This window comes from Trachemys scripta, chromosome 3 (assembly GCF_013100865.1).
Source record: "Trachemys scripta elegans isolate TJP31775 chromosome 3, CAS_Tse_1.0, whole genome shotgun sequence".
Taxonomy (NCBI): Eukaryota; Metazoa; Chordata; order Testudines; family Emydidae; genus Trachemys; species Trachemys scripta.
Window position 1 is genome coordinate 72,727,803 of NC_048300.1, and position 12,538 is coordinate 72,740,340.

The 12,538-nt window shown below is 42.2% G+C and overlaps 1 protein-coding gene across 10 annotated transcripts in view; it reads right to left on the reverse strand.

Annotated features, from left to right (window-relative positions):
* RYR2 (ryanodine receptor 2) overlaps nt 1-12,538 on the reverse strand; it is a 690,844-nt gene that overhangs the window by 349,245 nt on the left and 329,061 nt on the right. For all 10 annotated transcript variants that reach the window (XM_034765046.1, XM_034765042.1, XM_034765040.1 and 7 more), the window contains 2 exons: nt 3,888-4,052; nt 1,574-1,695 (listed from right to left, as the gene is read on the reverse strand). In XM_034765046.1, coding sequence (XP_034620937.1) covers nt 1,574-1,695; nt 3,888-4,052 — 287 coding nt within the window. The remainder of the gene's footprint in view (nt 1-1,573; nt 1,696-3,887; nt 4,053-12,538) is intronic.

A 12,538-nucleotide genomic window follows, 5' to 3' on the forward strand; every position in this document is an offset into this window, starting at 1 on the left:
AAAAATAAAAGCTTTTTAAAAGATATAAATGATAAGTGGAGATGGCAGAAATCATGACTATTTTAATGGCTCTAGAATTCCAATTCTTGGATTATTTTAAAGTGGAGAAGGGAAAAGGATATGTTCTCTGAAAAAAAAATTCCCAAAAAGTTCTAAAATGTTTTTGCAGAACCCCTCATACATTTCCAAAAACTCTAAAGGTCTTATTTGTAAATCCATATTTGTCCAGGTTTGAAATTTCACAATACAACAAAGAGTAAGCACTTAAGCCCTGATCTAGCAAAGCAATCAAGGTCATTTTCACATGAGTAGGTCCTTCGGCTTCTTCCAGAGCTACTCATGAAGGTAAATTTAAACATTACTTAAGAGCATTCCTGGAACTGGGCCTAAGTTTGTAAAGTAAAATGATGCAGCAAGACAAGGAGGAGAAGAGAAGGAATGGAATTAAATTAAACATTTTTGAATTTGAAAAATGACATCTCTAATTAAATATTGTGATGGAAAGGGCTATATCCTGCTTAACCCTACATAACTATGTAAGGAGTCCATAGGTAATGAGGTAGCGAAGGCAGATATCTTGCAATGCAGATGAGGACATGGCTCAGGTGTGATCCTGGCGTAGCCTGCTAAGGACACTAACAGCAAATAAGGAAGGAATGTACGCTCATGCTCACAACCCAAGGTTTGAAGATAAAAGTGCTTTGCTTGTTCCAGCTTTATTTTTAACCAGCATAGAGCAGTCTGGACACCTGGCAAACTACCCATAGCAAGGTCTTGAACTAGTGGTATAGTTGAAAATGAAAAATGAGATTTTAATGGAGAAATAAGAATAAAACTTATATTTTGTGCCACTAAATATATATTTTTTATTTTTCTTTCATGTCTTCACAAAATGATTTTTGAAGACCATGGTTTAGCTAACAGCAAATTTATGACTTCACTCTCTAGTGTTGATTAAAAATCACTTAGTTTGGTCATAAGGCAATAAGAATAATATAAAAACATATTGGCCAAAATGCAGTCTCACTCAGTATTTTATTACCCACAATCAGTACAAATAAACAAAATCATAAAAAGCTCTAAGCAGGAAGGATGATTGCCATAATTGGTGCCCATCTACAACAGTTATTGTACTGTACTGCTACTATTTTATGCAATGACACTATTGTTTCATTTTTCCTGGCAAAAGCATCAATTTGTTTGTTGATATTATCACATTTTAACTACAGTTAGAAAATAAAGCACCTTATGGCCTGCTTGATAGCCTCACAAATTCTGGCAGGTGAAATTTTTCTTTTATATTTAATTTGAACCTTAACATCAACATACATGTTTATAAATTTATATCGAGGTTGAAAGAGAAGAGAAGATTAGAAATGGAGAAAATAAATGGACTGTAATTCTTTTGCAGATTCCCCTTTGCTGATTGTTGATAAAGAATTACAATGCCTGTTATTATAAATATTGGTCTATTTTTTTGCAAAGCTAAATTGCTCACTGTGATGTCAATGATCATTTGGGGTGGGACGGGGAAAGGAAAAGGACGACAAGAAAGGACCACATTAAAACATACCTTATAAACCTGTTGAAAAGGAAGACTGTACTACGGATGACTCGTGCTGTATGGGATTCTTCATGCTGAGATCTGGACAAGGTCAAACCATCATCCATGTGGCCTTCATGGTGCATTATAGCCTGCAATACAAAGACAAAGACCAGCCATTGCAAAGAAAAACATAAGGAAATTCCATGTTCCTTATTTGTAAAATATGTAACGAGAGGGGAGAGATGGAGTAAATACAAAAATACATACTGAGAAACCAAAGTTAATTAAAATCAGATTAGCCTGTATTTTACTGCCTGGTACCCAGTTATACACTGGTATTAATTAAAGCATGTCCAGTTCCATGACAATTTTAGTACTACCACTTCTGAAAGGCTTACTTACAAAGTCATCAGAAGTCAGCGTTTTCCACATTAAGGTCATAGCTGGAATGAATATGGCTTTACCTCCACAGGAAAGTAAATATATGGGCATAAATTAGGAATGAGAAGGCTAGTTCTGAAACATAAGAACTATGCTGAACATCAGCTCTTTCCCCTTATCCACCTGCACATAAAACCTTCTAAAATTCAGCCACATCCAGAAATGGGCTCTTTGCTGACCCTGGCTGCCAACCCTTTTACTGGCCCTCTTTCTTAATACACCCAGAATCACTAGAGAAAAGCCTAGATATGATCATGACTAGCTACTATGTTTTTAAAGGTATTAAATCCCATACACCCTAGTGTATTAAACCATGTTAGTTAACACATTCTTAAACACCACCTATGTTCTACTGTAAATGTTTGGGGATACTTTTTATGTGAAAAAAAATTGTACATACTAACAACATAAATAAAACAAACACTTTTCTTAACAGAGCTGTGTTTATGTTGATCAATGCACTGTTGTGCTTAAGATCTTACATGCACAAGAACAAAAAATCAAAGTTATGGTTTCCCATTACTTGGCTGCATTAGGCCTGATCCAATGTCCACTGATTTCAGTAGTAGTCTTTCTACTGAGTTCAATGCATTCTGGATCAGACTCTATGTCCAAGTTGCTGTGCAAATTATAACTTCAAATTTCCTGAGTGTGTGAGAGTGTAAAATCTTAATCATAATATTACATTGTTGTTGTTGCCACCTTCCTGGTTAAATATTTAAAGATACATTTAAAAACAGAAAGACAAACTGCTGGTGCATTTATCTGATGAACTCATTCAAATAAATTGCTATTTCAGACAAACATTCAAAGTGAATGCAGAGTTTATTTTATCTCAGGCATTTTCTTCATTAAGAAATAATTTCATGCCATGTTAGAAATTAATTTTTTTTAATTCTTATAGCATCTGAAACATGGCTCAAGAGTGAAAAGCACCTTTCCCCTCCTTTTCAATGCTCAGATAACCACAAATAGAATTATCATACTTTTTGGGGGGGTGGGAGGGAATACATCTCTGGACTGAAAATAAGAATGAAAAATTTCTGCACAAAAAGGTAACATTTTCAAAATATTGCCAACACCTGAAAGCACGTACATTGAATGCAAGTGCTTTCTCAACCACAACTACAGAACATTGAAGAACTGACTGTTCAGGGGGAAGGATAGCTCAGTGGTTTGAGCATCAGCCTGCTAAACCTGGGGTTGTGAGTTCAATCCTTGAGGGGGCTACTTAGGGATAGGGGCAAAATCAGTACTTGGTCCTGCTAGTGAAGGCAGGGGGCTGGACTTGATGATTTTTCAGGGTCCTTTCCCGTTCTATGAGATAGGTAGATCTCCATATTACATGGTACTGTAAGTATTCTCAAATTGTTATATGGTTCTTTCCTGCAATGAGCTAAACAGTTTCTCTTTGAGTACTATCAAATTCAAGAACATTTGTAAGCTAACAGGTGTAGACTAACAGTAATAGTTGGATTTAGTTTTTAATTTAAGGAATTGATGCATACTGCCATCTTGATTTTTGAGCCATGACTACAAACACTTTAGGATAGATCTTCATTGCAAGAAATGATGTCTTCTTAACTCAGGTTAGCTAACCCTACTTATCTTACTCAGGTTAAAACAACAGTGAAGACACAGCAACTTGACTTTCAACACGGGTTAGAGGCTCGAGTTAAAAGCCTATAGGGGAGCCAATATTTCACTGCTATTTTAACCTGAGTTAAGACCATACTTTTATTTTATTTTGCAGTGAAGACAATCCCTAATATTTGATACAAAGGCTGGCTTAAAATATTTGAGCTGTAGAAATTAACAGCAGGCTTTGATTTTCTTCACATTTTTCTCATGTCGTACACAGTTGTGGAAGAATGAAATGTATCCTTATTCACAGTCTTACCTTGCGTTGCACAGATCCCATTCTTACAGACTTTGCATCCACAGACTGGTATGTGAGCCACAGGCCTGTATCTGCATGTTGTATGTAGCATACTGAGTCACCATACTTTATTTCAGGTGCTCCCATTCCATCAACCTCTTTTCTCATCCCTATATCCAGTTTTTCCTAAAGTGAAAAAAGGTGCAAGCATAATTAATTAATAAACACAGCTACAAACATTGAATGCTGGATGTTATTTTCTTTGATTGAAGGAACTGTAAGAACTCTGTAGACATTGATGTATTCCCTCATTGCTAAAATGATTAATAAAGGGAGAAGCAATAAAAACCACTAGCTTCTTAGCCAAATACTTGAGTGAAGAGAGAGAGATCTTGTCGACACAAAATCCAGCTGAGCATTATTGAAGAGCATATTTTATATTCTACAATCTGATTTTCCAGTCAGTTTAATCCCAGTGAGCTAGCATAAAACTGGAATAAACAAAATGGAGAATCAGACCTTATATTGGTCAATCAGATTTCAGTTTTACTAGACTATGCTCTCTGCAGAGCATTCCTCAGAGGTACAAATTCTGCTCATCTTACTCAACCTTCAAACACCACGAGTTTTGCACAAGCAACACCAGTAGGACAGATCTCAAAGTAGTTCAGGTTAAGAAAACAAGAAAGTCTGCTCCAGTATACAACTGTCTCTCTGAAAACACTAGACATAATAGGCATACTTGGTCAGACCAATGGTCCATCCAACCCAGCATCCTGTCTTCCAACAGTGGCCAAGAAGGAATGAACAGAACATGGCAATTTCCAGTGACCCATCCTGTCAGCCACTCCCAGTTTCCGGCAGCTGGAGGTTTATGGGTACCCGGTGCATGGGGTTGCATCCGTAACCATCTCAGCTAATAGCCAATGATGAACCTATCTTTCATGAAAGTATCTAATTCTTTTTGAACCCGCTTATACTTCTGGCCTTCACAACATCGCATGGCAACAAGTCCCACAGGCTAATACGCACCATGTGAAGAAGTACCTCCTTTTAAACCTGCTGCCTATTAATTGCATTGGGTGACCCCTGGTTTGTGTGTTATGTGAAGGGGTAAATAACACTTCCATATTCACTTTCTCCACACCATTCATGATTTTATAAATCTTTCAAATCCCCCCTGCCTCAGTCACCTCTTTTCAAAGTAGATCAGTCCCCATCTTTTCAATATCTCCTCGTATGGACGCTGTTCCAGACCCCTAATCACTTCTGATGTCCTTCTCTGTACCTTTTACAATTCTATAAAAAGCAACAGAAGGTCCTGTGGCACCTTTGAGACTAACAGAAGTATAGGGAGCATAAGCTTTCGTGGGTAAGAACCTCACTTCTTCAGATGCAAGTAATGGAAATCTCCAGAGGCAGGTATAAATCAGTGTGGAGATAACGAGGTTAGTTCAATCAGGGAGGGTGAGGTGCTCTGCTAGCAGTTGAGGTGTGAACACCAAGGGAGGAGAAACTGCTTCTGTAGTTGGATAGCCATTCACAGTCTTTGTTTAATCCTGATCTGACGGTGTCAAATTTGCAAATGAACTGGAGCTCAGCAGTTTCTCTTTGGAGTCTGGTCCTGAAGTTTTTTTGCTGTAAGATGGCTACCTTTACATCTGCTATTGTGTGGCCAGGGAGGTTGAAGTGTTCTCCTACAGGTTTTTGTATATTGCCATTCCTGATATCTGACTTGTGTCCATTTATCCTCTTGCGTAGTGACTGTCCAGTTTGGCCAATGTACATAGCAGAGGGGCATTGCTGGCATATGATGGCATATATAACATTGGTGGACGTGCAGGTGCATGAGCCGGTGATGTTGTAGCTGATGGCCAGTGGAGTTCTGTTGGTTTCTCTTCTGGGTCTGTCTTGTAGCAGGAGGCTTCTGGGTACACGTCTGGCTCTGTTGATTTGTTTCTTTACAGAACTCCACTGGCCATCACCTACAGTCCTCAGCTTAAACCTCTCCAACGCATCATCAGTGATCTACAACCAATCCTGGACAATGATCCCCCACTTTCACAGACCTTGGGAGGCAGGCCTGTCCTCGCCCACAGACAACCTGCCAACCTTAAGCATATTCTCACCAGCAACCACGCACCGCACCATAACAACTCTAACTCAGGAACCAACCCATGCAACAAACCTCGATGCCAACTCTGCCCACATATCTACACCAGCAACACTATCACAGGACCTAACCAAATCAGCTACAACATCACCGGCTCATTCAGAAGAAGTGAGGTTCTTACCCACGAAAGCTTATGCTCCCTATACTTCTGTTAGTCTCAAAGGTGCCACAGGACCTTCTGTTGCTTTTTACAGATTCAGACTAACACGGCTACCCCTCTGATACTTTACAATTCTAATACATCTTTTTTGAGACATTGCATGCAGTCCTAGTTGTCCTATTTGAAGTGTGCGCGAACCATGGATTTATAGAGTAATATTATGATATATTCTGTCTTATCTATCCCTTTCCTAATGGTTCCTAACATTATTAGTCTTTTTGACTGCCGCTGCACATTGAGCGGATGTCTTCAGAGAACTATCCACTACAATTCCAAGATCTCGAGTGGTAACAGCTAATATAAACCCTATCATTTTGTTTATATCATTGGGATTATGTTTTCCAGTGTGCATTCCATTGTACTTAACATTGAATTTCACCTGCCACTTTGTTGCTGTCACCCAGTTTTGTGAAATCCTTTTAAGTCTTTGCACACAGCTATGGACTTAACTATCTTGAATAATTTTGGATCATCTGCAAACTTTATTACCTCACTGTTTCCACTTTTTCCAGATCTTTTACGAATATGTTGAACAGCCAGGTCCACGTACAGATCCTTGAGGGACCTCACTATTTCCCTCTCTCCATTGTGAAAACTGACTCCTTTTACCCACCTTTTGTTTTTGTTTGTGTTTAACCAGTCACTGATCCATGAGAGGACCTTCCCTCTTACCCTGTGTTTGCTTACTTTGCTTAAAAGCCTTTTGGTGAGGGACCTTGTCAAAGGCTTTCTGAAAGTCCAAGTACATGATACCAATTGGATCACCCTTGTCCACATGATTGATGATTCCCTCAAAGGATTCTAATACATTGGTGGGGAATGAATTCAAAATTACAAAAGCTGTGTTGATTCTTCCCCAACATATCGTGTTCATCTATGTCTCTGATAATTCTGCTCTTTACTATAGTTTCAACCAATTTGCCTGGTACTGAAGTTAGGCTTGCTGGCCTGAAATTGCCAGGACTGCCTCTGAAGCCTTTTTTTAAAAAATCAGCATTACATTAGCTACCCTCCAATAACCTGATACAGAGGCTGATTTAAGTGATAGGTTACATACCGCTGGTCCCTCAACTCCAGCCCCAGCCCTGAGACCAGCATCTGCCCCAGTCTTGACCACCCTGGCAGATTATAAGCAGGCCCTGCAGCCCAGTAGGAGACTTTCCAGTTGCAGTTTTGTTACCTCTGGCTATGCCCTCATAGCCCCAGCCACTGCTAGCCTCAGTCTCAAGGAAGGAGCCTGTTTCAAAAGGTCTCTTAATAGTCCCACAGTCCAGTTCTGCCTTGAGGAATTTCTCAATAAGGTATGCTGCCTCCTCCAGGCAGGTTACCTGGTAGCATATGACAAAACTGCTCCTGCACCACCATCTCCACAATTTTCTGTGGGGAACATACCTCAGGCTTTAACCAACAAGAGCAGAAATCCCATAACTGTTGAGCCTCTACTCAAAGCCAAGAATCAGGGACAAATTCTTCCAATCATAACTGGCAAAAAATCCTTCTTTGCTGGCCCCAAATAGTCCACATGACTGCATTCAATGCTCTATAGGCGTTTGGGGAGGTCCCCTCCATAGCGCCATGTGCAGTCTGGGCCTTTCCTGTCAAGTAAGGGGTTTATTTTGATGGCCCACACATCTTAGGGCTATTGGTGGGCACCTGCCCCCTGTTCAAAGATAGTCAGGGAGGCCTCAGGGTTGTCCTCCAGCCCCATCTTAGCCCTGGTCTACACTACAAGTTTAGGTCAAATTTAGCAGTGTTAGATCGATTTAACCCTGCACCCATCCACACGATGAAGCCATTTTTGTCAACTTAAAGGGCTCTTAAAATGGATTTCTGTACTCCTCCCCGACGAGGGGATTAATGCTGAAATTGACCCTGCTGGGTCGAATTTGGGGTAGCGTGGACGCAATTTGACAGTATTGGCCTCCGGGAGCTATCCCCAGAGTGCTTCATTGTGACCGTTCTGGACAGCATTCTCAACTCCGATGCACTGGCCAAGTAGACAAGAAAAGCCCCACGAACTTCTGAATTTCATTTCCTGTTTGGCCAGCGTAGCGAGCTGATCAGCACAGATGACCATGCAGATCTCATCAGCACAGGTGACCATGGAGTCCCAGAATCGCAAAAAAGCTCCGACATGGACCGAATGGGAGGTACTGCATCTGATCGCTGCATGGGGAGATGAATCCATGCTATCCAAACTCCGTTCCAAAAGACAAAATGCTGGAATATTTGAAAAAAATCTCCAAGGGCATGATGGACAGAGGTTATAACAGGGACCCACAGCTGTGCCATGTGAAGCCTACCAAAGAACCAGAGAGGCAAACAGCCGCTCCAGGTCAGAGCCCCAGACATGCCGCTTCTATGATGAGCTGCATGCCATTCTAGGGGGTGCCCCTACAACTACCCCACCCCTGTGCTTCCCTACTCCCCCACCCCTCCCGGGCTACCTTGGCAGTTATTCCATTTGTGTGACGAATTAATAAAGAATGCATGAATTTGAAACAACAGTGACTTTATTGCCTCTGCTAGTGGAGAGCAAAGGGGGAAGGGGAGGGCGGTTGGCTTACAGGGAAGTAGAGTGAACCAAGGGGGCGGGTTTTCATCAAGGAGAAACAAACAGAACTTCCACTCCGTAGCCTGGCCAGTCATGAAACTGGTGTTCAAAGCTTCTCTGATGCACAGCGCGCCCTGCTGTGCTCTTCTAACTGCCCTGGTGTCTGGCTGCGCGTAATCAGCGGCCAGGTGATTTGCCTCAACCTGCCACTCCACCATAAACATCTCCTCCTTACTCACACAGATATTGTGGAGCACACAGCAAGCAGTAATAATGATGGGAATATTGATTTCGCTGAGGTCTAACCAAGTCAGCAAACTGCGCCAGCGAGCTTTTAAACATGGAAAGGCACATTCTACCATCATTATGCACTCGCTCAGCCTATAGTTGAACTGCTCCTTACTACTATTCAGGCTTCATGAGCCATGGGAGCAAGGGGCAGGCTGGGGTAGGTGCGACCGCACAGTGCTGCCGACTGGGAGAGCAACCTGAGGCAGAAGCCTCCAGCCGGAATAATATTCCGGGCAGGACTGAATCGCCATTAGACGAAACTTAAAGAAGAGAATGACCTGGAGTTATTCCCATTTTTGTCCAGGCACCCCCAACTGACCTCACCGAGGCCGGCCAGGAGCACCCATGTCTGCCCAGGAGGGAGGGAAGGAGGGAGGGGTCCTGATGACACGTACCCAGAACCACCCGCAACAATGTTTTTGCCCCATCAGGCACTGGGAGCTCAACCAAGAATTCCAATGGACGGTGGAGACTGCGGGGACTGTGGGATAACTACCACAGTGCAACGCTCCGAAAGTCGACGCTAGGCTCGGTACTGTGGACGCACACTGCCGACTTAATGCACTTAGTGGGGACACACACAATCGACTGTATCAAATCGATTTCTAAAAAATCGACTTCTATTAAATCGACCTAATTTTGTAGTGTAGACATACCCTTAGTGAAGAAATCCTCCCCCACACAGAAGTAACCAAGGCATCACCCTCATCTGAGAGTTCCAGCAGAACTGCTGTTGTTGCAATTGAGGCTATTGTTGCTGCTTGTGCTTGTTGTGTTGTTGCTTCTGTACCAAGAGCTGCTGCAGCTACTATAGTGGTTGACATCGTTTCCCCAGCCATTTCAACAGGGCCTCTCTATTTCTGTCTTCAGGCTGTAGTAACTGTTCGTATGTATTCTCCACCAAGTGTAAACTGGTGGGCACAATGTATTATTTAAACAAACACAAAACAAAGTGATTCCCCTGACCAACACCAGCTGCAGTCTCCAAAGGTCTTTCCCTAGCCTTGCTCAGCTACAAAGAGGACACACCCCTTCCTTCAGGCCCCTGCAGAGTCATGTGACAGGCTGGTAGCTGTTCACCTTTTCTTGGCTGTTCCACTCTTTCACACCAACACTTTGGGATTGACTAGAATGGTTCTAGCATAGCAACAACAGTCTGGAAAGGCAGCTTGCTAGTAAAGGCTGTCAGGAGATGTTTGTCTTGAATTAAAGAGAAAAACAATCTCCAGTTTAGTGAGGGATTTGCAATGCACTACTTACGAAAATGGAGGAGTCATGAGTATTATCAGAAAGTTCTTGTTCACAAATATGACTGGATTTCTACCTCCTACAAAAATTATAAATGCATTTTGAAGCACTTGAAAAAAGCTCTAAATTATTGTTCACAGAGAATTCTTAAACTTAAGTTTGGTAACATTAGGCATCCTAAGAAAATATATTCATTGATTCACTTTATTAAATTGCTTTTGATGCAGATGCTAATCTTGCTCAGTTTGAATTCCTGAGATGATTTAAACTCTTTTCTTCTTCTAGTCAATTATTTGATATCCTGTAATAGTTGATTTGTTCATACATTTGATTCTGATTGTAGAAATATACTTCTAACTCACTGTTAATTCATGAGTGTTTGCCATAAATATATTATTTGTTCATATCATTTCTCTTAGTGTTGTATTACATTACATTATTTTAAAATGTAATACAAATACGTGGCGATAACAAACATGTAAAAATGCAAAAGCTTAGGAAGTTGTGTACAAATACTGATGCAAGAATCACCACATTAGGCTTTAAAGGTGCAAGCTCTGGCACTGGAAACCTCTTTCTCCACACAGCAGGCAAGGCAGCAAGTTGTGTGCAAATACTGATGCAAGAATCACCACATTAGATCCTATTGTTACTTGAACAAATGAAAAGCTGATTTCAAGCTTCTGAATTGCCAAAAAGCACTTGTCTTTTTTAACCTTTTTATCCATGTTAGTATGCTGTACTTCCACAGTCTAAGACTGTCTTTTTCAGTTTGGCTTCTCTAAGACTTTACTACAAACTTTAAGCATAGGAAGTTTTTGTCTCTCTCCGTGAACAAGAGGTGGAACACTAACAAAAACACAATTTGAAAGAGTGGCCATTTCAGGTTCTGATGTCCAGAAACAGATAAAAGAAGTATTATAAAGAGGACAGGCTCAACTAAACATGGGTAACTATGGTAGAAAAAATATATTTACATTTGTCCCTACTAACATAGGGCATTATAACACTCACTGCATTGTTCTGTTAATTCAAAATGTGTATTAATAAATGTATTCTGTAAAGTAGGGTTACCATATCTAGCAAATAAAAAAAGAGGACCCTCCACGGGTCCTGGCCCTGCCCATTTCCCCACCCCAGCCCCGCCCCAACTCCGCCCCTTCCCCGCCCTAACTCCGCCCCCTCCTCCCTCCCACTCCCAGCCACGCGGAAAGGGCTACCCGAGCACTACCGGCTTCATGGTTTGCCACGCAGCCCCCAGACCCTGCGCCCCCGGCCGGCGCTTCCCCAGCGCAGCTGGAGCCCGGGAGGGGAAGCGCCCAGCCGGGGGCGCAGGGCCTGGCAAACCGTGAAGCCGGTAGCGCTCGGGCAGCCTGGCTCTTAACCAGAGCCAAAGAGTCAGGGGAGGAGCAGAGCCTCCAGCCGCGGCAGCTCTGCTCCTCCCCGACTCTTCGGCTCTGTTTAAGAGCCGAGCTGCCCCAGCGCAACCGGCTTTGGGCAGCCCCCATGCCTCCGGACCCTGCGCCGCTGGAGCCCGGGAGGGGAAGTGCCCGGCCGGCGACTGGAGTCTGGAGGCAAGGGGGCTGCCCGAAGCCGGTAGCGCTCAGGCAGCTCGGCTCTTAAACAGAGCTGAAGAGTCAGGGGAGGAGCAGAGCCGCCATTTTCCCGGACATGTTCGGCTTTTTGGCAATTCCCCCCAGACGGGGGTTTGAGCGCCGAAAAGCTGGACATGTCCGGGAAAAAGAGGACGTATGGTAACCCTACTGTAAAGTATCATCTTAACATGATATATATAGAAAGGGAACGGAAAGTTTAAATTAAAATATTCAGAACTTACTTTAACAAATATCAAATTTGTTAAAGAGAATAAAGACATGGCTAGAACATATCTAAGGCGGAATGGAAGCTACAACTATAGTTAACATCATTCACTTACTGTGTAAAGTTGCATGCTGACAATGTGAAAAGCAGGATCTCAGTCTCTACACCAATCCAAAGAACATTCCTTGGCAACTAACAAGTCAAGTTTTTGTTTAGAATGAACTGAAACACATTCAGATTAACTCTTCCCATAAATTGTTATCAGTGTTACAAGGCACTCTGAGACCATCAGCTATTGCCCCATATAGGCCATTCCTATATTGACTGTATAGTATTTTGAATTCTATAGACAGCATGATGTTGTGTGAAGAATATAGAGGCTAGGAAAGCAAGGGAGTGAAGGATGGACCGTGGCAGATGGGAAA